General features: G+C 39.0%; 2 protein-coding genes across 3 annotated transcripts in view; one reads left to right on the top strand and one right to left on the bottom strand.

The window, feature by feature from the left end:
• Positions 1-26,976, bottom strand: part of trmt13 (tRNA methyltransferase 13 homolog) — a 147,569-nt gene that overhangs the window by 19,345 nt on the left and 101,248 nt on the right. The gene's annotated exons all lie outside the window — the stretch shown is intronic.
• LOC109930863 (hippocampus abundant transcript 1 protein) overlaps positions 5,735-26,976 on the top strand; it is a 32,286-nt gene continuing 11,044 nt past the window's right edge. The window contains exons 1-9 of the mRNA XM_020530264.2: positions 5,735-5,870; positions 11,496-11,591; positions 12,690-12,752; positions 14,684-14,811; positions 15,638-15,752; positions 18,421-18,639; positions 20,233-20,346; positions 24,135-24,206; positions 25,454-25,566. Of these exons, the coding sequence (XP_020385853.1) occupies positions 5,790-5,870; positions 11,496-11,591; positions 12,690-12,752; positions 14,684-14,811; positions 15,638-15,752; positions 18,421-18,639; positions 20,233-20,346; positions 24,135-24,206; positions 25,454-25,566 (1,001 nt within the window). The 5' untranslated portion in view covers positions 5,735-5,789. The remainder of the gene's footprint in view (positions 5,871-11,495; positions 11,592-12,689; positions 12,753-14,683; positions 14,812-15,637; positions 15,753-18,420; positions 18,640-20,232; positions 20,347-24,134; positions 24,207-25,453; positions 25,567-26,976) is intronic.

The raw sequence follows: 26,976 nt of genomic DNA, 5'->3' as shown, positions 1-26,976 counted from the left end.
TGATCATTTGATTATATGATCGATATCATTTCACTAGAATACTCCACTTAGTTATCAGGAAGAGTTACAGGGATCTTACTTAAGTGTCTTGATAATTGTAAATTTAATAATATGTTTTTGCAAAGCATTTGCCTGTGACTTTAACTGAGAGACTTAAGTCATTAGTGTCAGTCACTGAATTAAGTCAGCAGTTGGGTGATCCAATGAATGAAATGAGTGGGTTCAATAATTCTTAAATAGTATTAGATAAATAAACAAACTGTACAGCTTACAGCATCTACCCAACAGAAATGTTGAAAATGGGCTGAAGATATGAATTTACTATTAAATAACACTGGACATGTATAAGAAACTAGAATAAGTAGCTTGCTATTTTGTAGTAGCTGAAATAGAAGCAAAAAATACCACCAGTTAGATTGCAAGTTCCGACAGGACAGTGGGTACTGTATGTAATAATTTTGAATTACTTGATGTTCATTTCTTTGTTTCTTCGATGTACAAGGAACAACAATTTGAACAAAAAGCTACATACAATGAACTATTAATGAGACTGCAGTTTCTTTTATCTGCCTCAGATTTAGGCCTAATTTGTGCCCATTATAAATTGTATCTGCTTACGGTCATACTGCAGATGCAAGACACAGTACAGTTATTCAGACAAACTAATGAGAAAATATGCATTGTAGTGACTACGAATATAATGCTAAGTACTGGGACACTATAATGTTAAGAACGCCAACTCATAAGTGTTCTTAAAGAAAACTTAAAAGACTTTTTCCAGTTGAATGAACAAGAAGTGATTGCTGGTACGGTAACAGTGTGATAGCAAATGGCAGGAAAATCACTGGGACTATGAATAACAGAGAATAAATCTCTAACTATTGAGATTCCTGGCCAGTAGAATGGGGAAATTAGATTAAAGAAGATGGCTGTAGTGCAAGAATCATTGTAGATATTAGTGTGATGACCCAAATGACCTCTTTCAGTGCTGTAATTTCTATTATACTATATTAATTTACCAATTAGAGTGAATATTAGGTGGAATTCCTTGTAAGTCAATAAAAAAATTTAATGAATGATTTTAAAAAAGTGCCTATTGTGACTTCAGATTTGATAATGGATAAAATTATTCCAATAATTAACCCAAAATATTTGGTTTGATAGATATTTCGTCATGCCATGCAAACACTATGTAGAGATCATTTTGTAATAATTGCTAAAATTAATACATTTATATAATTGTTGAATTGAGTTGTATTGTATTGGTATGTGTTCCCGTACGTCTGACTTCCCATTGATTAAATCACTTCAACTTCTGCATTCAACTCAAGCAGCAGTATTGATCGATACATTAGCCAGTAGCCAACAATGTTCCATTTAAGGTTTAATGGATTCTCAATGAGCACTGCTGCCTACAAGGTCTACTTGTTGAAATCTGCCCTGTGCCCTCTGCCCCACGTCTACTCTGTTCTCGGACTCTGCTTGAACCTCCTGCATGGATTTGACCTAGCCCTGGTGCAGTTATTTCAGGGTGAAATCTGGCCCCTGAATTCTCTTGGCCCCTGTGCAGCTTTTACGGCATGCATGTGGCTTCTCTAACTTGGCCCCAGCACGCTTATTCCAACACTGAATTGGCCTAGCCCCTGCGGGCCAGTGCATCCTGTCCTGAGGACCCCTCTCTGAGCCTGGCACTTATTGCCGTATCATATTTCTAGGGGCAGATAGCTTTAACCGTGTCAGTCAATTTTCTGAACGCTTTTGACCAGCAGCCATGGGACAGCCACTCGTGACTTTGGATAATCATTGTACCCTTGCCTGCCCTCATCTGAGGGTTAGTTTAATTTTTTTCTAAAGACAAATGCTTATTATTTTCAAAAACAACACATTGATAATAAGATGCATTTAGTACTAGGTAATTATTGATGCGACGTCAATGGGCATCATGACCTCTGTGTCTTTTGTAATTCTTCCCTTTGCTTTTACGTGCTAGAATTTTACAAAGTTAAGCACTGCTGTAATAGCTGTTAAATGAAATCTCAGGCAACATAGTGAATTCTAGGAAATGAATATGGAATGGTGCAGCAGTCTGAAACTTATCTCGTATTGAATATAAACTGGCTGTCCACAACTTCATAAGAGTTCAGTGACTGTTTTCAAATGTGGGCTATCCAAGGACAACTCGGAGGAGTTTGTACCTCATGTAATACAATGAAAATTTAAAGGGTACATTGGTAGCCACATGTGGTTAACTGTCAATCTAGATGTTGTTAATTGCACTTTTGATGAGTAAATAAAAATAATCATTGGATGCGTGCCATCAATTTGTAGTTTAACTTGCTTTGCACATTTGGTGAAATTGTAAGACAAAAGCCAGCGTGCGGATGTGTATGTTGCAGTTGGGTCTGCCTTAGTTTCATGGTTACGACTAATTCATTATTGAAACATGCACAGCTCTATGGACTACATCATTCCACGGATTGACAACCCTTTGCGTACAGAAGTTTCTCCCGATTTGAGTACAAAATGATTGGCTCCTTGTAATTAAAACTATGGCCATGTTTTAGATTAAATACTGTATAACAGATTGACCACATATTGCAGTTTTCTGGAATTGATCACTCTTCTCCAACTCCTCCTGTTGGTCACTTCTTTTTCCAATTACCACTGTATCTTTCCATCTGCTCTTAGGCCTTCCTCTTCTCTTCTTGCTGGCAGTCCCATCATTGTCACTCTCCTCACCACACATTATAGGAGTCTAAGAAATAGGAGCACGAGATGGCAATACGGCTTGTTGAGCCTGCTCCACCATTCAATATGATTATGACTTACTGTGGGCTTCAACTCCACTTCTCTGACCATAGAAATATAGAAGATAGGAGCAGGAGGAGGGCATTTGGCCCTTCAAGCCTGCTCCGCCATTCATCACGATCATGGCTGATCGTCTAACTCAATAGCCTAATCTTGCTTTCTCCCCATAACCTTTGATCCCATTTGCCTCCAAGTGCTTTATCTAGTCACCTTTTGAATACGTTCAATGTTTGCCATCAACTACTTCTTGTGGTAATGAATTCCACAGGTTGCACCACTCTTTGGATGAAGGAATGTCTCCTCATCTCCATTCTAAATGGTCTACCTTGAATTCTCAGACTGTGACCCTCGTTTTGGACACACTCACCATCAGGAACATACTCGCTGCATCTACCCTGTCTAGTCCTGTTAGAATTTTATACGTCTGTATGAGATCCCCCCCTCATTCATCTGAACTCCAGCAAAAACTGCACCGGTACTCGAAACCTCTCGCAATGAAGGTCAACAGACCATTTGCCTTCTTTATCGCCTGCTGCACCTGCACGCTTAACTTCAGCAACTTGTGCACAAGGATGCCGAGGTTCCGCTGCACACTCCCTTCTCCCAATTTACAGCCATTCAGATAGTAATCTGCCTTCTTGTTTTGCGTCCAAAGTGAATAACCTCACATTTATCTAAATTATACTGCATCTGCCGTTCATTTGCCCACTGACCCAACATCACCCTGAAGGTTCTCTGCATCCTCGTCTCAGTTCATCCTCCCACTCAACTTGGTATCGTCATCTGCAGACTTTGAGACGTTACATTTTGTTCCCTCATCCAAATCATTAATATATATTTTGATATTTCCACACCCCTTGATTCCCTGAAACACCAAAATGTCTGTCTATCTCAGCCTTAAATACACAATTATGAAGCTTCCACAACTCTGTGGACTATATAATTCCACAGATTGACAGCCCTTTGAGTAACGAAATTTCTCCCCATCTGTGGACAAATGATTCACTCTTTGTAATTAAAGCTATGGCCACGTTTTAGATTCCCCGGGTAGGAGGGACTACTCAATATCAAGCTATTTAAGGATCATATATGTTTAAAGGAGATTACATCTCATTTCTCTAAATTCCAGAGAACAGAGATCCAATTTACTCAACCTCTCCTCAAAAATCAACTCTAATCCTCAACACCAATCTAGTCAATGTTTAATCTATTGCCTCCTTCCTTATGTATGAAAACTATACGCAGGTAAGAAATCACCAAAGTCCTATACAATTGTAACAAGACTTATTTATTTCTTTGTACTCTAATTAATTTGCAATAAATGCCAACATGCCATTTTCCAACTGTTTGCTGTAACTGTATACTAACATTTTTTGATTTTTTTAGTGTCTTCCATCAACTTTTACAAGTTTCATACCTTTGGAAAAATATTCTACTTATCCATTTTCAACCAAAGTGAATTATCTCACACTTTCCCACATTATATTGAATCTGCCATACCGTTTCCCATTCACTTAACCTGTATCTATATCTCTTTGCAGCCTCTGTGTTTTCCTCATGGCTTACTGTTGTCTAAATTTAATATAAATTATAAGTAGTTGAGGCATCAGCATTGATCCTTGTAGCACTACACAAGTCTGCCTGCCAACTTGAAAATACCTAATTTGTCCTTGCTGTCTGCTTCCTATATATTAACTCATCCTCGATCCATTCTAATATATCACTAGCAACTCGATGAGCTCTTAACTTGTATATATTATTACCTGATGTGTGGCAGTTTTTTAAATGCTTTTTGGAAATACAGCTAAGTCACATCTACTGGTGTATCTGTCCTACTAGTCATATCCTCAAAAAAGCCTCAATAAATATCAAATGGCACTTTGTATTGAACTTGCTCAGCCAGAACATCCAAATCAGTTAGAAAATGCGGGCTCGTTTTGGACCATTGGTGCCGTTGTGTTTGACTTTGAAAAGCGCTCTCCCTCACAATAAGTGTAAAAATATTAAAAATAAGAGGAGTAGAAGAAGGGCCTGCAGAGGGACCGCTGGACCTGAAATGTTAACTCTGCTTCTCTCCACAGATGCTACCTGACCTTCTGAGTTTTTCCAGCGACTTCTGATTTTGTTTGCAGGTGTAGGCCACTCAGTCCTTCAAACCTGTTCCACCGTTCAGCAAGTACAGCACCATTTTCCTGCAATATCCTTATATATCCTGGATGTTTTTGACATGTAGTAATCTATTGATCTCAATCTTGAACATGCTCAGTACTTGAGCTTCCACAACTGCCTAGGGCAGAGAATTCCTCAGGTTCTCCACCCTCTGAATGAAGAAATTCCTCTTCATCTTAATCTTAGATGACAATACGATTCACAACAACAAGGTGCAGAGCTGGATGAACACAGCAGGCCAAGCAGCAGAAAGGCTGACGTTTCGGGCCTTGACCCTTGAGCCTTTCTGCTCCTATTGATGCTGCTTGGCCTGCTGTGTTCATCCAGCTCTGCACCTTGTTGTCTCGGATTCTCCAGCATCTGCAGTTCCTACTATCTCTAATACGATTCGCAATGCTGACTTGGAATTACATCTCCATTCGTGCACTGTTGCTGGGACAAAACCCTGGAACTGGCTCCCTAACAGCACTGCAGATATACTATAAGACCTACAGCAGTTCAAAAAGGTCCCAGGGCAAGTTAGAGTGCTGACCCTTTAACATAATAAAACATAATTAGGTGCCTAATATTATAGGTCTCTTTATGTCGAAAGCGATGCTGCCTGTGTAAGAGGAGGCATGAAAACCAGGATTTCCCCCGGTCAATAAATTCAAGTAACCCCTCTATTGACCTCATGGCCCTTTAGGGTCGGGCTTATATGATCACATGCTTTCGTAGGGACCAATGGGTGGATCGTGCGATATGATGACGTCAGTGCGGTTGCGGGGTAATGCTGTCACCATGGCGGCGCGGTGTGGATCTGGTTTGGAGTTATGATGCCCAGCAAGAAGAAGAAGCGGCTCCACCGCAGTATTCTGCTGGCCAAGAAGATCATCATTAAAGATGGAGGCACGGTGAGTGGTACTACAACTGGAGGGCTCCCATTCCAGTGGGCTTCCAGTCCAACAGGCTGTGATCAGAGCCTCCTCAGGCGACATGGTCCGGGGACAGGAGTCTGGGCCCAATCCGCCTGGGGGCCCGAGCTGTCTTTAGCATTAAATCCGGCGCATCCATTAATGATCACACCCCGTTTCCCCTTAACTGACGAGCATCTATCCACTCATTTCCCCGGGTTGTTCACTAGTTCTTCTATCGAGAGTTGTGAAAGATTGAATCCAGCAAATGTAAAGTCCTATTTGCAACTACGGATTGAATAAGAATTGAATCATTGACGGTGGTTATCAAATAAAACTGTCTGAGAGAAAACCTTGCTTAAAGCAAGCCCTAACTGTGTTTGGTGCTTCCTGTGGTAACCTTTCAATACATCAAAAAGTTGAGGCAGTATTCGCCCTTGCAATAATAATAATAGACGTCCTGCATAAACGGAATGGCAGAAAGATCTGTTTTACTTTAGTCCCTTCAAATTAAAAAAAATCTAGCTTGCACATCTCCGTCCCAAAAAAATGGCTTTGTACAAGCAAGCATGTTTGGACAGGAAAATTTAACAACCAAATAATACCTTGTACTGGTGTAAAAGAAGATTTTATTTTCAGAGACTATCACCTGACAATCCTTCCTGCATAATTCATAGTCCTCTAACCATGTTCCATGATTCCCTCTGAGAGGTTGACAGGCATTTGTCAGGCAGGTGAACATTGATGGGGAGATGAAATTGAAGATAAGAGATGGAGGAAACGGACTTTGTGGCAGGAAGCAGTGACATAAATAGATACAGAGAAACAGAAATCAAGTGAGTGAAACAGATAGGAGAGATTTACAAAAGTCAGTGATGGAATAAAAACCACTCATTTTAGATCGAGGACTTGCTATGAGCAATGCCATGAAAGATGGAGCATTAAATTAGCCAACATGAAATATTTTTTTAAATCCTTCCTGTAATATTGAATCTAATTTTTGTGAGTCAGAGATTATAGTTAAAGCCCCATTTAATCAACATGAAGAACAGTGTCATGTTGAGGATAGTTCAGCTTTATAACTGAGTTTAATGTTTTATTAACAGGAAACCGTCATCCAGCCATCTTCAAGTGGATGTAAAACATTCCATGACATTTTTGGAACAGTATATAATTCAAAATAAGTTCTGACATTGAAGCTGCCTTTAGTATGCTGCAATGTAAATACAAGTTTTTCTTCTTGACTTTCTATATAATATCTGTGAAACATCCAAGTCAAAAAGGCTATAGATTACACAGCAATTGTTTAAATTAATGGTTTTTTTAACTTTTGAATGCAAAGGTATCCAAGTATGTACTGGCATGAAATTTGCTGATTGGTTTTTGGCAATTTCTTTTCACTTTAATTTCATTTGCTCAGGTAGATTTTGTTGACCCAATACTATTCAATGTCAAAATTAATATTAGATTTTGTAGTTAATTGACCTGAAGCATTTTACTGTCAGTAATACAGACTTGATTGTTTTATCCTTGGTCAGAAATTTGGTAAAACCTGTTATTCATTTGCTGTTTTACTAAGTTTAAAATTTTACAAATAATTTCAGAGAAATGCTTTTTATAATGGTAACATTTTCTGATTTTGTTTTCTTGCTGCATCATCTTGTACGCTGCCCATAAATCAGCCCTGGACTTGAACACACAATCTGGACTAAAGCTCCAATATAGTCTTTTGGGTGAGGTTTAAAATTGAGGCACCAATAGCCCCCTTTGAGATTATGAAACGTGGCATTACATCAAAGAAGAACAGGGCGTTATTGTAGCAACCTCAGCAACATTACAGCTAGATTATCTGGTCACTAACATATTGCTGTATTGTGTGAACTTCCTGTACATAAATTGACTGCTGTGTTTCAAATATTACAGCAGTGGCTCCACTTCAGGAGTGCTTTTTTTTTGTCTATAAAGCACTTTGAGGCAATCAAACAGGCACTTCAGGCCACTAAGCCTGCGCCCATTTCTAATCCTTATTTAGGCCCGCTACTCATTGCTCATGTGCAGTTTCTATCCCTCTTTTCACCTCCTGTTCGTGTGTCCATCAAGATATGCCTTAAATGTTGCTAACTTGCCTGCTACCACCACCTCCACTGGGCGTACATTCCAGCACCCATCACCCTCTGTATGAAAAATTTTCCCTGCACTTCTCCCCTAAACTTTCTGTCTCACCTTTCCACCGTGGGAAAAAGCCTAAGACTTCCTATGCTCCTCGTAATTTTGCAGACGTCTGTCAGTCACCCCTCAGCCTCAGTCTTTCCAGTGAAAACAATCGGAGTTTATCCGACCTCATAACTAAATCCCTCCAGACCAGGCAACATCCTGGTAAACCTTCTCTGCACCCTCTCCAAAGCATCCACATCCTTCTGGTAGTATGGTGACCAGAACTACATGTGGTATTCCAAATGTTATTAATCTTGGAGGTAAAGTTGCCCCAGGGTTTCTTTTCAAAAAAGAAAATGTGCTGTTTTATCATGAATTATTTTCTCCTATAGTCTTCTCCAAGTAAAAGTTTAAACATCTAATAGCAGATTTCAGATTATTTTTGAGGACAAAAACATATGTAGTTACCTGTATATGTATTGCAGGGATCACATCAGACTGTTGCAGATGTTTGCACGTGAACATTTGGAATATTTCTGTAACATTGGAAACTAAGCATATGCATTAGGCTGGCAGCCAAAAATTGTAGGATCTCAGGGGCCCCTTAGCTTCTGTGGTTACTTGGCCCTGAATGAGTTGAGTTTGGTTCCATTTAGTATATTACTGACTTAGGAGTGTAGTAATGAAAAAAAAAACAAAAAAGCATTATTGCTTGATGTTTGGTTTGAATTATAGTAATGTTGTTTCCATTTTGATGAAAAACATTGAAAGAACTGCATCAAAGCAGCTTATCATTTGCTTGTTTCTTGTTATATTTTTAGTTTGTTATATTTTTACATCCATTTCATTAACTTCATTTATTTTGTACTTGTGTGAGGAAATCTTTTAAAGGAACTGTATGGTTCCACTTAGCTATCTATGATGGTGACATTGTTGCTAATATAATGTCCCCACAAGCAACCTAGAACATGAAAGGATAACTGAAAAATGGGCCGTCAATTTGCATTTTAAGATTGGTACTTGATGTTCCCACTGTCTCACTCTGTGCATTGCATAGTTTCATAAGATAGTGTGTGGCATAGACCAACACAGACCAATACTTTGAAGTGAAATGGAACCTGTAAGATTGACTGACAATTTTAAATTTGATTGTTAACATGAATTGTATTCTGAATATATTAGAATAATTTATTTAATCTTAACACCATTTTGCCCATCCTTCACTTTGCTGGCAGTATGATTAAGTGGTGTTTTTCTAATTAGGGAAGAAATATCACCCAACTTGGTTCTTCTTTAAATCTACTTCAAGAATCTCAATGTAAGTGCTTTGCTGTATTGTACAACATTGCAATGAGAGTTTGACAAGGCAACTACTGTCTTACATTACCTCTGCAATGCAAAATTGGATTGACAAAGTTGGGAAGGAACAGAAGCTCTGATTACAATGGTTATTTTCAAGTCTGAATGGTTAGATATTTCAGTTAATGTTTCATAGAATGAAAATCACTCCGATTACACTGAACTCTGATTCATGGTAGCACTCTACCTTCTTAATAAACTGGTGTAGGTTCAAAAGCTCGAGCATTTCACCTAGGCTGACTATCAGTGCAGTGCTGTGAGAATGTCACTTTGTCGGTGGCTTGTCTTTCAGTGTCTGGTCAAAAAACAAAATCTTCAGACGTCAAAAACAGATTTGTTGTTTATTTATCACATTGCTGTTTGTCAAACTTTGTGTAAAAATTGGTTTTGTTAAAAAAAATCCTTACAGTGACAACCCTGCAAAACTACTTGACTAGCTGTATTTTAGGGTTTCTTGAGGATGTGGAAGATGATTTTTGAATGCAAGTTATATTTTGGGTGAATGATAACTTGTTTGTTTTTATGCTGCTGCTTGCTGCAGCTTTCAGAATCAATGGTGGGTCAAGTCCTGAGAGCTTTGAAAGGCACACAATTCATTCCTTCTAAAGCAGATAATGTGGGAGTATTAGGCACCCATTGTCACTGGCACAAATTAATGTAACAGCAATAACTATTATTACCTACTAGTTAACCTATTATAGACTACACTTGATAAATTGGTATTTATATTTATCTTTTGAGAAGAACTTTACACCATTTGTAATAAATATTGCATTTATATTACACCTGAGAGGAAATAAGAAGAGAATGAAGGCGTCTGTGCCTTACTGGAAGGTAAATATCCATGGCAAAATCAAATTAAAATTTCTGCGTTTTAAAAGGGACAGTTAATTTGGTTAAACTTGACTATCTACATCTGACCTAATTCTTGTAACATTTGAATTTTCAAAATACTTTGAAATATCCTGCAGTGAAAAAATTAACAAAATTAATCACTATTCCTAGAAATAACATGGATCAATAAAAAGGCGTATATCTTAAATGTAAAAGTCTTTTAATGTTTTTAGACCCATTTTCGAAGCCTGTTTTCTACAGAAAAGACTCCTTGATCTAGATTAGCATTCCCTGAAGCCTGTTTGGGAGTACATAGATCTGTCTTGAAAGGGTTCATCACAGCAAGCAGCAAAAGACAACAGACATTTTCCCAGAAATTCAGAGGAAATCTCACTGGGAAATTTGGCAAGTAGTAACAGGCATTAAATTCAAGAGGACTTAAGAAGCAACTTCTAACTAAGCAGAAGCCTTACGGAAGCCTTCAAAGTGTGGTAACAAATTAAACCTCCACCATCCACATGGTGAACTGTATGATCAGGCCAACTTGTTTCTCTTAAACACTAATAGGTGTTTAAGATCCAAGTTAAGTCCAAACCAGAAAATTCAACCATTTGCAGCGCAGGGTAGGTTGCAATTAATGATTGTTAACTTCTCACATTATTGCAAAGTACTGGAATTTTTGTCAGCTCTGATGCAATCCAGTTTAATAATATAATTTCTAAATGTGGAAATAGCAGTACCACTGTTTGAGGACTCATTGAAGTTTTCAAATATTGTAAAATCATAGAGGACCCACTGAAAATGTGTGTAATAAATATTTTCAGGCTGCAATTTGCCAGTACAGCAAACATATGAACCGGCACCTATTGGACCAGGAGTGTACCAGTTGATCAAATATACTGCTTGATCAAGAGGTCCACATAATCAATGTAAAAACACACACCAAGTAATAGAAAAGTAATTCAGGGGATAAACAGATCATTGTTATACTTTATTTACAATTTGAATCACTTAAACAATAATGCAACTTTGCCTTAAATAAAACTTATTGGTAGAGAGCCTGCTCACTTGCACCCTCAACTGACTATTTGGACATTGTGGAGATTACGTTAAGACTTTTGGTATTTAGGGATATAACGTTTTTACTGGTTTATCAGGGATTCCAGTTAAAAGAATGTTTGCTATACACGAATGGTTGCTGGTTCAGATGTTGAGTGGGCAAGTTAATCTCAAGATTGAGAATAAACTCCAGTGGTTTAATTACAACTTTTTTCACAGCCTCAAGGAATAGGTGCACCAAGTGTATACCATGCTGTGATAGTAATATTTCTGGAATTCTTTGCTTGGGGTCTTCTGACTGCACCGACACTGGTGGTAAGTAATATCTATCATCTTGCCTTGTTTGCATAGAGTGGAAGCTAAAAATTAACATCATAGATCGCTATATTTTTAGTCAGCTAGCAAAATGGAATGAACAAGTACAATTAATCTTTTTTAAGCTATTGCACAGTATGATTCAGTGCATTCATGAAAGCTTCACAGTTAAACAGATCAACAAGGTGTGTTTCTTTGTTCAGGGAGTGAAAGGAACTGCGGTTTGACAACAGGACAGAGTGAAGATTCTCATCAAACCTCATTTGTCCATGTAGTGAGGCTGCTTCCACACTAGAGATTTGGTTTCCCCTCAACAATCTTTGGCCTAGTCTAATTAACATTACCAACAAATGCCAAATTAGGGATTCATTGAAGCTACCCAATCTCAACTTGTGTATGACTGTTGCAGATATTGGAGAATTTCATCCTGTCTGTGCTGTATTTAAACTAGAGTCTTAGAGCTAAAAGGCCAGATTATAACCCACTGCGTCACTCAGTTCTTGCTAAAACGGCATTTTTTCAGTAGCTGCAAACAGTATTTTCCTCCTGTTAATTTTGTTTTGTAATCCTTCATGGGACATAGATATTGCTGGCAAGAAAGGTCTTGGGAAGGTCTTGCCCCTTCCTAATTGCTCTTTCGGATGTACCAAGGGTGAGCTATCTTGCTGAATCTCACCACAGGACTACATTTTGGGCTAGTTTGCCCTGCAACTGTTTCACATTAGTTAGTTGCATTAATGATTAATGATATCAGATTCATTTCTGTAGGCTGTTTAACAGAATAACTTGTTAGATTGCTGTTGTGTAAAGAATCATGTATTAGTGAACTTAGGCTTGCAGATCTGTAGGTCTTTTTCTTATGTACATTGATTCATACAAAAGCCAGTCGTGGTGCACCAAAGCCACTGCATTACCTGGGCTTGCTAACTCAACGTACTAACTCAAGCCCCTGACTTTTCTGGTGTAGATTCATGCACAAAGGAAGAAGGAAGGATAGCGGTTCTTCAAATGTAATTGAAGGTATCTCACCCATGGGTAATAATAAACTTGTTGCAAATTTTGGATTTACTTGCAACAGAAATTTATTTTATTTCCTAGGTCTTGCATGAGACATTTCCCAAGCATACGTTTTTGATGAATGGCTTAATTCAGGGAGTTAAGGTAAGAATTTCTGTAAGTTTTTAGGCAGTTGTTAAAGTGTTCCTTGAAATATTTTCATTGTTTTATAAGAAGCTGGAACCCACTTGCTAACATACAGAACTGACAGGCATGAAGAAATTAGCTGATCCATCACATTACAATGGTTGTTGCATCATGACTAGACACTTCCTCACCACCTCCAATCAAAAATACAGTCCATTCCTACTTTGCACAGTTAAATCTCTTGTTCCTCATTCTATCCATATGTTAAACTTCAGTAACCTAAGAATTGAGACAATATTCAGCTCTTCTATTGTTCTGTAGATCTCTATTACATCACCTTTAGGCGTATGCTGCTCTAAAGTAAATAGACCAAGGTCCACAATTCTATTTTAAGTAGCTGAGATTTTTCAAACTAGGAATCATTCTTGTAGCTCCAAAGCCACTTAATTGTCTCTTTTATCATTTACTTTGATGCCACACTGATTTTGGGTTCATGACAGACTGGTCATGGAGAAGGTGAAGTCAAGAACTGTCTTCATGCTTAAACTTCAAAGTAACATTGTTTGTTCTACATTTAATGCTAAATATTGCTATACATGGTAAGCATAGATATACCAGGTTCTGATCTGGAGTGTTCATGTCCGTATGCATTCAAGACTCTGTCTGCCTGTCTGTCTGTCTGTCTGTCTCTCTCTCATTCTCGAGTACGTGTGCTTTTGTCTGTCCTAACTCTGCCCACATTCTGTTATTCATTCTCGGTGATATGTGGCTCCATGACATCATAGCAAGGCTGTTTCAGGACTTTGAATCCCTTACACAACATCACCCACCATATTGGAGGCCCAAAATGCATGCAGTACTGTAGGAGTTGGCTGACAGTGATCTTGATAGTGACAAAATTTTTGCCCTTGATTTACACTGAAGAATTACGTTAAAAGAACCTATTACCTTGTTACCTTTAGCTACACTATCTAGCTATATTGTTCATGAACCTACACTGATCTGCACAGTAATATAATTCCTGCAAGTGTATACCAAGTTGGCCCAACCAGCGTACATATAATACCACAGTTATCCAAGTTAAGTGTTACTTGACATTGTTTGCTCCATTCCACAGATCTATGTGAGCTATCTTCCTGCTGACGGATACTTATCAATGATTTCAATTAATTATTTGATGCATACATACATATATGAAAAAAGATCACCTCTTAATTAAATTTAGTTTAACTCCAAGAAGTTTCCTCCCACTAATGTTCATATGACAAACTTGAAGCTTTGTATTTTGCTTGTGCGCCCGAAGTTCTTTTGAAGTAATTCAGCATCCTCGCTCCTCCAGTAAGAAAATGATGTATGTGTCAGGACAACTTAACAAAAAAAGACCTGCAGTTACAAAGTGCCTTTAACAACCTTTAGGAACGTTTCAAAAACACTTAACATACAATAAATGATCTTGGAGCAGTGACTACTTTTCCGTGTGTCACCTATGGCTCAGTTGGAAGCACACTCACTTCTGAATTACAAGGTTCCAGGTTAAATTTTCACTCTAGGCTTAGGCACAAAAATCAAAGATAATACTCCATGAATAATGTAATATTCTAGTCTTCTGGCTGAGTAATTGTATACATAAATTTGTTTTTACTTTTGATGAGCACTTTTCTACTATTAATGAAGTAGTAAGTTTGAATGGAACGTTCCTCATCATGCTGGTTTTCTTTTTGTTGTTCTAACTAGTTTATTTCAGGACACTGTTGAAAAGTAATTTCAGAATGTTATTTAATGATAAACAAGAGACTTTGTTTAGATAATCCATGTGATATTGTAATATATGTCGAACTCTAACGACTTTCATTGATGCTACTGCATCAATGCAGTGATGTAAGTCATTGAGTACAATTTAACTTGCATAACGCAGGATAAAGTTAAATGAGAACTTTCTTTTTCTACAGGGATTATTGTCATTCCTGAGTGCGCCACTGATAGGTGCACTTTCAGATGTGTGGGGGCGGAAGTCTTTTCTGTTGCTTACTGTCTTTTTCACCTGTGCTCCTATTCCTTTAATGAAGATTAGTCCATGGTAGGTATATATTTGTTTATGTACAAATGAGAAAATTACTAGCTAACCAACTATCTAGTTGGAAATCCAAAGATATGCAGGTTAGGTGGATTGGCCTTACTAAATTGACCTATGGTGTCCAGGACTTTGCAGATTAGGTGGTTTAGCAATGGGGTAAAATCACATGTGGCATTATTAGAATAGGTTTGGATGCTCTTTGAAGGGGCAGTGCAGACCTTATGGGCCTAAGTGGCCTCTATTTGCACTGTAGGGATTCTGTGATTAAGGTAGCTGTATAGATATCTAGTTAAAAGTTCTTGGTTACTTATGACTGGATCCTTCTCATTTCCAAGCTAAGGAAATGCTATTGGAGATTCCAAATCAGAGGAGGATTAAATTTGATTTGTATATGAAGTAACATCAAATCTTTACAATGCAACCCATTTATCTTATTGTGAATACCCCTTTTCTGTTTTTCTTCACTAGTAGTTATCTCAATCAAAATATTTTTAAAAAATACAAGGTTATCTTTTTTTTTTGTTTCCTATTCAGCATGAGGCACAGGTTGAGGATATAAGCATTTAGTTTGAAAAGATACAGTTTTATGTCCAACACTTACGTTTTTCAAAGACTGGTCATTTGTAATTGTTTTGAGGTTTAGGAAAAAAATCATTCATTAAAACTTACTGAATGCGTAGGATGCCCCAGGCAGCATTCCAAATGTTAGTAGGAAAGTTTTAGTAATGAGATCTAATGTGGAGAAGGATTAAGTTCTTCCAAAAGTGTGAACCGTGTATTTTTTTTCTCCTGTACAAAATTATTTCTGATTGCATATTTTTCCCCTCAGGTGGTATTTTGCAGTTATCTCTGTGTCAGGGGTATTTGCAGTGACCTTCTCTGTGGTATTTGCTTATGTAGCTGACATAACTCAGGAGCATGAAAGAAGTATGGCCTATGGATTGGTAAGTAAAGTAAAGCTGTTTGATATTTTCCATCTTTTTTTCAGATTTTTTTTTCCCATGTTACCTGTGGTCAGTCTTCTCCATAACCATTCATATCAACCATTACTTTTGGATTTGGCAGGTTTTTATTTTACAGCTGGGTGCCCATCCTGCCATTAAACCTCACTATATATCCAGGCTGGGGACAGGCACCAGTACACATTAGCCTGCCAGCCCCAGTGGCTGGGTTCATCAATGGCCAAACAAGTCTTGGAATAGGACTCTAATTTGGAGTATTCTGACTTGGAGCCAGGAATGTTCCAGCATGAACTACGGACAGACTCCCCCACCATGCTGTTTTTTTTCCTTTATTCATTCGTGGCATGAGGGCATCTCTTTTAGGTAGCATTTATTGCACATCCCTAATTGCCCAGAGGGCAGTTGACAGTCAACCAGATTGCTGAGAGTCTGGAGCCACATGTAGGCCAGACCAGGTAAGGATGGCAGTTTCCTTCCCGAGAGGACGTTAGTGAACCAGATGGGTTTTTCTGACAATTGGCAATGGATTCATGGTTATCACTAAACTCTTAATTCCAGATTTTTTTTTTATTGAATTCAAATTCCATCATCTGCTGTGCTGGGATTCATACCCAGAATGTTAATAGTCCAGCGATAATACTACTAGGCCATTGCCTCCCCTTGTCCCAATTAATTTATTTCAGGACACCGTTGATAGCTGGAAAAGTCATTTTAGAATACTGGAAAACCTGGAGATTTAGTTTAGATAATTTATATCATATTTTAATATATGTGGAGCTCTGTGATGACTTTCATTGATGTGACTAAACATCTTCATTTGAGTAGTATATACATACCATACCTAATGAAGCTCTGTCTCCTGTACCATTGGTCATGTGGTATATTCCTCAATAACTTAATTACATTGGACTAAATTACTACTTTTCTCCTTTTTTATTTAAGTTTTCCAAAATCCTTGAGATATGACCATTTTTCCAACAAGTTTGAATCTCTCCAATCAGGTTTCTGACCCATCCCACAGAACCAAATGCCTGAAATAAAGTCACGCATGACCTCCTGTGATTGTAACCATCATGCGTTTACTTTGCAGCCATTCACCTTGCAGCTATTCACTCCACCAAGCGTGATCCTCGACCTGTAGGTAACTTTCAATTATGGGTCCTTATGCAAAACCATTGCCGTTGCTCATCTCTTTAGCACCCAACTGTCTGATTCCATTCCTGCTTATCTGATCATAGGCAAAGAGACTCCAGTACTAGTTTTTCTTTCCACTGTACACCAATTGCTCATTCCTTGATCCTTTCTTTTCCTTGTCTACATGCTGCTACTTTGCAACATCATCCATAGACAATGGGTCCCTTTCTGCATAGATTCTGATGTCATCCAGTGCTATCTCTCAGCCACCTCTCTAAACACATCCACTTCTTGTTTCACATTCATTTTTGGATGTAGTTATCATTGGAAGCATTGAATGTGTCCTCTTCAGCTTTTGCTACAAACTTTATGCTTTTGCCACTCATTCTGTCCCATACCTGACACACCCATACAGATTGGACTGGATTGTTCACCGGCTTTGCTTTGTTTGACCCGTGCTGAGCATCTTATTCTGTATTTTGTTTTCTTTATAAACAGAGGAGATGATTTTGTTTGAGTTTTATTTGGAACAATATCCTATTTACAAAAAAAAAGGCCTCTACGCTTTAAAAACAGAGAAATAGAAAATACTCAACAAATAAGACTGCATTAATACACAGAAAAGCAGAGCTAAAGTTCAAGTTGATAATGTGTCAGCAGAACTGGAAATAGTTGAGAAATGTAACAAGTTTTACACAAATTACAGAAACAAGGACAGTGGAAGGAGAAGAACAAAAGGGAAGGTCTGGAATAAAGTGGAAAAAAGGAGAAATTAAGTAACAAATGAGGTGATTATAATGGAGCGCATAATCAAATTGGAGATGCATCTAGAGAAGGTATAAATGGGTAAAGCAGAAAACAGAAATTGCTAGAGAAATTCAGCTCTTCTGGCAGCATTTGTGGAGAGAAAGCAGAATGAATGTTTCAAGTCCAGTGACCCTTCTTCAGTGTCCTCAGTTCTTTGTTGTATTTTAGTAAAACAAACTCTGTTTCTCTCCTTGTAGATGCAAGCTTATTTGTTGAATATTTTCTGCATTCTCTGTTTTTAAAATGCAAAGACACTGCTACTGTCCAAAAGGGTGGCAAGTTTCCATCCGATTCCCACTCTGATCTCTTTATCTTCAGCCTGCTACACAGTTCTAGTGAAATTCAATGTAAATTCAAGACTTAGCATGTCACCTTTTGATTAGGCACATCACAACCCCTGTTCCCAATTCTTTTTTGGACACAGCTGTTGGTGACATTTTTGACCTGCTAAGTATTTCTATTACTATTACTATTACTATTTTATAATTTCCAGCCCACATTATTTTGTTTTTTGTTGCCTTGCATTTTATTTCCTCTGAAGAATTGACTACAAGCAAAGGGAAGCGGTCTTTCAGTTTATAGTTTTTTGCTGTGGTGAAAATAACTTTTTTAAAAACTCCAGCATGTGCAGTTCTCTTTACTTTCTTTCTCTCACAATATATTCAACTTTTTGAACTGTAGTAATTGTTATAATCTTCATGATTGCTAGGTTTCGGCCACATTTGCTGCAAGCTTGGTTACCAGCCCAGCCATTGGTGCATATCTCGGTCGAATTTATGGGGACAGTCTTGTAGTTATTCTTGCTACAGCAATTGCTCTTCTGGATATCTGCTTTATATTGGTGGCTTTACCGGAATCTCTCCCTGAAAAAATGCGACCTGCCTCTTGGGGAGCTCCCATCTCCTGGGAGCAAGCTGATCCATTCGCGGTATGTGTGGCATGGACTTTATATTATATGTTGTAGGTTTTCTGATGAGTATCTGTGAACACTTCAAATGTATTTTCTAACATTTAACTTCTTTCAATTTAAATTTTTAACTAGTTTATTGATTGTATTTGCTCACAACTTTAACTGGAGCCACTATTTTCTGCATGTGGAATTATTTCTGTATTCATAAATACTTTTCACTTGTATCAAATATGTGTAGAAAATTTAATGTTCATTTGACCATTTTCAATCTGATAATTGAACTGTTGAGAAGGACAGTTCTGCTTAGTTAATAAGGACACTGCTTTTGTATGTCCAAATTTATCCAAAAGTATGAAATTGCACAGCTGAAAAAGACCTCATCCTGCAATACTGAAGTAATCTTTCTCTTTACTTAGAATGATAGAGTTGTACAGCATGGAAACAGACCCTTCGGTCCAACTCGTCCATGCCGATCAGATACCCTAAATTAATCTAGTCCCATTTGCCAGCATTTGGCCCATATCTCTCCAAACCCTTCCTATTCATATACCTGTCCAGATGCCTTTTAAATGTTATAATTGTATCAACCTCCACTTCCTCTGGCAGTTCATTCCATACACGCACCACTCCTTTCATGAAAAGTTGCCCCATATGTCCCTTGTATATCTTTTCTCTCTCACCTTTAAACCTATGTCCTCTAGTTTTAGACTCCCTTACCCTGGGAAAAAGACCTTGGCTATTGACCCTCATGATTTTATACACCTCTATAAGGTCACCCCTTGGCCTCTGACATTCCAGGGGAGAAAAACCCCAGCCTATTCAGCCTCTCCTTATAGCTCAAACCCTCCAACTGCAGCAACATCCTTGTATATCTCTTCTGCACCTTCTCAAGTTTAATGTCTTTTCTACAAAAGTGGCCTAACCAAAGTCCTGTACAGCCACAACATGACATCCCAACTCCTATACTCAATGCACTGACCAATAAAGGCAAGTGTACCAAACGCCGCCTTCACTACCCTGTCTATCTAAGACTCCACCTTCAACGAACTATGAACCTGCACCTCAGGTCTCTTTGTTTGGCAACACTCCCCAGAACCTTACCATTAAGTGTATAAGTCCTGCCTTGATTTGTCTTTCCAAAATGCAACACTTCTCATTTATCTGAAGTAAACTCCACCTGCCATTCCTCAGCCCATCGTTTCAAGGTCCCATTGTACTCTGAGATAACGTTCTTCACTGTTCACTACACCACCAATTTTGGTGTCATCTGCAAACTTATTAATCATTCCTTCTATATTCCTATCCAAAATCATTTACATAAAAGACAAAAAACAGTGGACCCAGTACCAATTTTGGTGGCACACCACTGGTCATAGGCCTCCATTCCGAAAAGCAACTCTCTACCACCGCCCTCTGTCTCCAACTTCAATACAATTTTGTATCCAAATGGATTTCATGATTCATTGTAACAGATTGTTGTATTTACCTTGCACCAGCTACATGTATTGTCAAAACTAATTAGTTTTCAAAATCAGGAAGAAAAAATTCTGACAGCTCTGATGTGAATGTACTATTGATGGTCATGCGTGTAACTTTTTTTTAAACCTGCAGTCTCTCAAGAAAGTTGGCCAAGATTCAACAGTTTTACTGATCTGTATTACGGTTTTCCTATCCTACCTTCCAGAGGCGGGCCAATATTCCAGTTTTTTTCTTTACCTCAGACAGGTATGAACAACTTCTGGGAAACTGCCATAGATTTCATAAATTTTAGATCACAGTTCAGTCAGTTTGTTCATAAGAACTAATGAATTGGGAGCAACAGTAGGCCATGTCCCTTCAGCATACTCGCCATTCAGTAAGATTGTGGCTGATTTGAATGTAATCTACAATCCCTCCTATCCTGGTTAATCTTTAAACCCCTTGCTTAACAGAAATCTATCTCCCATTGCCTTTGAAAATATTCAGTACTCTGCTTCCACCACTTTCTCAGGAAGACAGTTCCAAAGACACTCAAACGTCTGAGGAATTCACCTGTTTCTGTTTTAAATGGGTGACTCCTGATTTTTAAACAGTGACACTTGTTCTAGATTTTCCCACAAGAGGAAACATCCTTTCCACTTTTCCCTGCTAAAACCCTTCAGTAATAAAATCAAAATAATGCAGATGCTGGAATCTGAAATAAAAGCAGAGTGCTGGACAAATTCAGCAGGTCTGGCAGCATTTGTGGAGAGAGCAACAGAGTTAACATTGAGTGCAATTTGAATCTTCAGTTCTGAACAATCATCATACTGGGCTCAACATTAACTCTGTTTCTCTTTCCCCTCAATAATAACTTCATTAAAGCCATTTTGTGCATCTTGAATTTAGAGCAGGCGACTGACAGGTTGAAGATTACTTTGTTATAGATTACTCCAACAAATTTCTGCTGAATGTGTGGTGCCATATTTTTAAAATTTGTATTTTAAATTAATTAAGACATGTATCCACATTACATTATTCAAGAAGCATTTATTGTACTCCAAATGAATTCACACTTTGTATGAAAAACATAGTACTCACTTTCAAAGTTGGGAACGTGCTTTGGTGGGCTTCAGCATAATTGGAACTCGTACTTTGGTCTTTCCTATTGTATACGTAATGTCATTTATTAGCCTGCCTACATCTTTGCTGTTATAATTTTTAAAACCAAAGTTAATTCTTTAATTTTAGATGCCCCTTACTACATGTATTCTATTTGTGTTTGTACAAATAACCAGAATGTAATATCTTTCAAACAGTATTGGTCTCAGGCGATTATGTTCACTTTATTAATATTATTTTGCAAAAAGAAATCCCAAAATAATCTATAATGAGCAGTTGAGTCAAAAGGATTAGCAAAACTGCCATTTTATTATTTTATCAAATTTGTGTCACACTGTAAACCAAGCACTGCTATTCCCAGAGTCATAGTCATCCAGCACAGAAACAAACCCTCCAGTCCAACTTGTCCATGCAGGCCAGTCATCCCAATTTGGCCTAGTCCCATTTTCCAGCATTTGGCCCATATACCTCTAAACCCTTGCTACTGATATACCCATCCAGCTGCCTTTTAAATGTTGTAATTGTACCCAGTACTGCCACTTCCTCTGGTAGCTCATTCCATACATGTACCATTCTCTGTATGAAAAAGTTTCCCCTCAGATCCTTTTTAACTCTCTACCGTCACCTTAAACCTATGCCTTCTAGTTTTAGACTCCCCCTCTCTAGGAAAAAGACCTTGGCTATTCACCCTATCCATGCCCCTCATTATTTTATAAACTGCTTTAAGGTCAACCTTCAGCCTCCGACATACCAAGGGAAAAAAGCACCAGCTGATTCAGCCTCGCCCTGTAACTCAAACCTTCTGGTCCAGACAACGTCCTTATCAATCTTTTCTGCACCCTCTCAAGTTCAACAACATCTTTCTTATAGAACGGCGACCAGAATTGTACGTATTCTAAAAGCGGCCTCACCAATGTCCAGTACAGCCGCAACATGACTTCCCAACTCCTGTACTCCATATTCTTACCAATGAAGGCAAATGTGCTAAACATCTTCAGCACTCTGTCTACCTGTGACTCCACTTTTAAGGAACCATGCACCTGCACTCCTAGGTCTCTTTGTTCGGCCACACTCCCCAGGCCCCTACCGTTAATTGATTAAGTCCTGCCCTAATTTGTCTTACCAAAATGTAATACCTCACATTTATCTGAATTAAACTCTATCAGCCACTCCTTGCCCCATTGGCCCATCTCATCAAGGTCCCGTTGTACTATGAGATAATCTTCTTTACAGTCCACGACACCACCAACTTTGGTGTCACCTACAAACTTACTAACCATACATACCTCCTGCATTCATATTCAAATCATTTTATATAAATGATGAAAAGCACACCACTGGTTACATGCCCCCAGTCCAAACAGCAACCTTCTACCGCCACCCTATGTTTCCTGCTTTAAAACCAATTGGCTAGCTCCCCCAGGTACCCTGTGATCTAACCTTACTAACCAGTCCAACATGCGAACCTTGCCAAACCTTTTGCTGAAACTCACATAAACAACGTTGACTGCTCTGCATTCATCAACCTTTGTCACCTTTTCAAAAAAGTACAATCAAGTTAGCAAGACACAATTTCCCACACACAAAGCCATGTTGACTACCCCTAATCAGTCCTTGCCTTTTCAAGTGCATGTAAATCCTGTCCCTCAGAATCCCCTCCAACAACTTATCCACCATTATCATAAGGCTCACCAGTCTTTAGTTCCCTGGCTTTTACTTGCAGCCTTTCTTAAATAATGGCACCACATTAGCCACCCTCCGGTCTTCCGGCAACTCATCCATGGCTGTCAGTGATACAAATATCTGAACAAAGGGCCTAGCAATCTCTTCTGTCGCTACCCACAGCTCTGAGAAACACCTGATCGGGTCCTGGAGATTTATCCATCTTTATGCATTTTAAAACCACCAGCACCTCCTCATCACTATTTATTTCCAAGTTCCCTTGCTTCCATCATAGCGAAAGTTAAAGTTTCTTTTTAAAATAAAGTATGCAGAATTCCCCAATTTACACAATTTCAGACCCAGGTTGACAGCATGGACCACGTTTTTGTACTTAACAAAAATTAATATTTATTTCAAATAAATAAAGTTGTGTCTACAGCTAACAGTTGTGTACCATCAGGTACACCACTAGTTTTAACTCTACCAGTTAAAACTCTAATCTCCTTATAAACGTCCTCTTATACGCGTGCGCACGCATGCACACACACAGGAAGAACATACATGGGTTTTTCACTGAACTGGAACACAGTGCAGTGGTCTCTGTTCACAGGATCTGCTGAGATTGTTCTTGTGCTGATCAGAACACTGTTTCTTGATCTTCCTTCTCCAAGGTTTTCAATGGTTTCGGGTACGGGGCTGGTTCACACTTAGAAAATGTTTGACTTGTTGATTAGAATTCATGACTTACAATAACTGCTGGAGGAAGTCTGAAGGTGTCTATATATTGTTCACAGCCCCCAAGCTGTTCAATTACCTGAAAACTTATCGTATAGTTGTTGCAGGCAGAAGGCATTTGGCATCAATGACTAGTCACTAGTCCACAAACCAATTAGCTATTTGTTGCCAATCAAAGATCCATTTGTACATAATCCTTTGGCTCCTTCTGAGGAAAGGTCCCTGGACCTGAAACGTTAACTCTGATTTCTCTACACAGATGCTGCCAGACCTTCTGAGCTTTTCCAGGCTTTTCCAGCTGTTTCTGTTTTCGACCTTTTTGACTCCAGCTCATCTGCAAACTGTCAATTACTGCTGGAACTGGCAACTGTGTACTCAATGAGTGTCAGGTTATTTGCTTTCAAAACATGTAGCAATCCTTGGTTTTAGAACTGTTATCTCACTACAGTCTATGATTTAAAAATAAAGTCTTTACAATAGTTAATACAATATAAATTTGTCAACTTGAAGATTACAGCTACTTATTTTCTTAATAGGTCATGAGATTTTCATCAGAAAGTGTAACAGCCTTTATTGCTGTCCTTGGAATCCTGTCCATCATTGCACAAGTAAGCATCCAATTGCAGCCTCATATGGTACTTAAAGAATCCTCTCTCTTCTCTCCTCCTCGCACCACTGTTTACTCCAGACAGTGTTGGTATATGTGCTAAGTCTTTTCAGGAAGCTGGCTCTTATACGATATTGGTACAATTTATGACCTTGTTTACAGCGAAAGCAAGTTCACCTAAGTATGTTAGAAGGCAGTTTGAGGATTGTGATCCAGCCACAGTGAAGAAACAGCAATATAGTTCCAAGTCAGGATTAGGTGGCTTGGAGAAGTACTTGCAGATGTCGGTGTTTCAGTGCATCTGCTGTGGTCATCTCCAGCGCAATGCCTCTATCAGGCAGAGTTCACCTGCTAATCAATCAGCACTGTCCTTGCATGTAGTATAAATGTTGATTTTTCTGCTTGAATTGGTATTCTTGAGAATTGTCCTGTTGAGTGCAAGACAAAAGCTTTGGCAAAATGTCTTTGTTTTCAGCAATAATCAAGTTCTATGCTGCTAAATGACTATTTGGATATAAAAGATCTACTTTATCAAAGCTTTTCAACTTGCGTTCATCAAGATAATTTCTAAGAAATATCAAAATAAGGGGAAAACAACATTAATACATTATACAATGCATTGCATATTGTACAGATGTTGTTTTCTCTTTACTATATTTCTTACAAATTGTTATGTAAATGCAAGGTCAAGTTTTGACTGTCGTAATTCTTTGATGATGATCCAGGTGCAGCAGCTAAAGATATCTAGCATTCCAAAATTACTAGCTCGGTACATAATCACTATAATACAATATCTTCAAATACTGGTTCCCAAATCAGGGCAAATTGACCTCCAGATCCAATTGTTATTTTTATAATCACTCTATGCTTCACCTAGCCTCCCCCCATTCCAATGTAGTAATTTGCCGCAGCCACAAGTTCTTGCATGGATATTCTGTTGTTTAGATATTAGGATATACCTCATTTCCTTTTTCTTTGCAGCAACATCAGTCATGTCTTCAGCTACTACGCATTTTCTCTTTGAAACGCTAGCTTTGATACCTTTTATCACCCGACTTTTCAAACATTTGAAAAATACTCTTCTCAACAATGCCTTTGCTTTGTTCCCAACCTTTTTTTTTTCCCTTTTCACTCATGAATAGTATTCTCCATTCTATTCCTGTGCAGATAGAGCATTGGAAAAAATTAATAAGCTGAAACTGTTGACCTTCAAAGCAAACTTAAATGTTAACTGCATTTCTGTTTCAGACAGCGGTCCTGAGTTTGCTCATGCGATCCATTGGGAACAAAAACACTATTCTGTTGGGGTTAGGATTTCAGATGTTACAGTTGGCTTGGTATGGCTTCGGCTCTGAGCCTTGGTATGTATCTTGAACCTTTTCAGAAATTTAATGATCCTTGTAAACCCTTTAAATGGACCTGCATACTGTGTTGAGAATAATCCTGAACTTATATTTTTCTACCTAAATGTCATCTTAAAGTTTTAATTCTATTTCAATCAGCTTTACTACTTTTTGTGCATGTGATAATATATTGTAATTTAGCAGGGAATAATAAAACTGGCAATAAGAGCTTCTTTAAATATATAAAAAGGAAGAGAGAGGTCAAAGTGAACATGAGATAACAAGGTGTAGAGCTGGATGAACACAGCAGGCCAAGCAGCATCACAGGAGCAGGAAGGCTCCATTTTCTCCCCCTTGGTCCAGGAACTCCCTACCTATGTCCGTGACACCACCCACGCCCTCCACCTCCTCCAGAACTTCCAATTCCCCGGTCCCCAACACCTCATCTTTACCATGGACGTCCAGTCCCTATACACCTGCATTCCCCATACAGATGGCCTAAAGGCCCTCCGCTTTTTCCTGTCCCGCAGGCCTGACCAGTCTCCCTCCACTGATACCTTCATCCGCTTAGCCGAACTCGTCCTCGCCCTCAACAACTTCTCTTTCAATTCCTCCCTTCCTACAGACAAAGTGGGTGGCCATGGGTACCTGCATGGGCCCAAGCTATGCCTGCCTCTTTGTAGGTTACGTGGAACAATCCCTCTTCCGTACCTACACTGGCCCAAAACCCCATCTCTTCCTCCGTTACATTGACGACTGTATCAGCGCCGCCTCGTGCTCCCACGAGGAGCTCAAACAGTTCATCCACTTCACCAACACCTTCCACCCCAACCTTAAGTTCACCTGGACCATCTCTAATACCTTTCTCTCCTTCCTGGACCTCTCTGTCTCCATCTCGGGCCTAGAAACCGATATCCATTTCAAGCCCACCGACTCCCACAGCTACCTAGAATACACCTCCTCCCACCCACCTTCCTGCAAAAATGCCATCCCCTATTCCCAATTCCTTTGCCTCCGCCTCATCTGCTCCCAGGATGAGGCATTCCACTCCCGTACATCTCAGATGTCCTCGTTTTTCAAGGGCCGCAACATCCCCCCCTCAGTGGTCGAGAACACCCTCGACCGTGTCTCCCGCTTTTCCTGCAACTCATCCCTCACACCCCGTCCCCGCAATAACAACCAAAAAAGAATCCCCCTCGCCCTCACGTACCACCCCACCAACCTCCGGATCCAACGCATCATCCTCCAACACTTCCGCCATCTGCAATCCGACCCCACCACCAAAGACATTTTTCCCTTCCACCCTTATCTGCTTTCCGGAGGGACCACTCTCTCCATGACTCCTTTGTCCGCTCCACACTCCCGTCCAGCCCCACCACACCTGGCACTTTTCCCTGCAACCGCAGGAAGTGCTACACCTGCCCCCAC

This window comes from Rhincodon typus, chromosome 10 (genome assembly GCF_021869965.1).
Source record: "Rhincodon typus isolate 14 chromosome 10, sRhiTyp1.1, whole genome shotgun sequence".
NCBI classification, from domain to species: domain Eukaryota; kingdom Metazoa; phylum Chordata; class Chondrichthyes; order Orectolobiformes; family Rhincodontidae; genus Rhincodon; species Rhincodon typus.
This window is presented reverse-complemented; position numbering and strand designations above follow the sequence as displayed.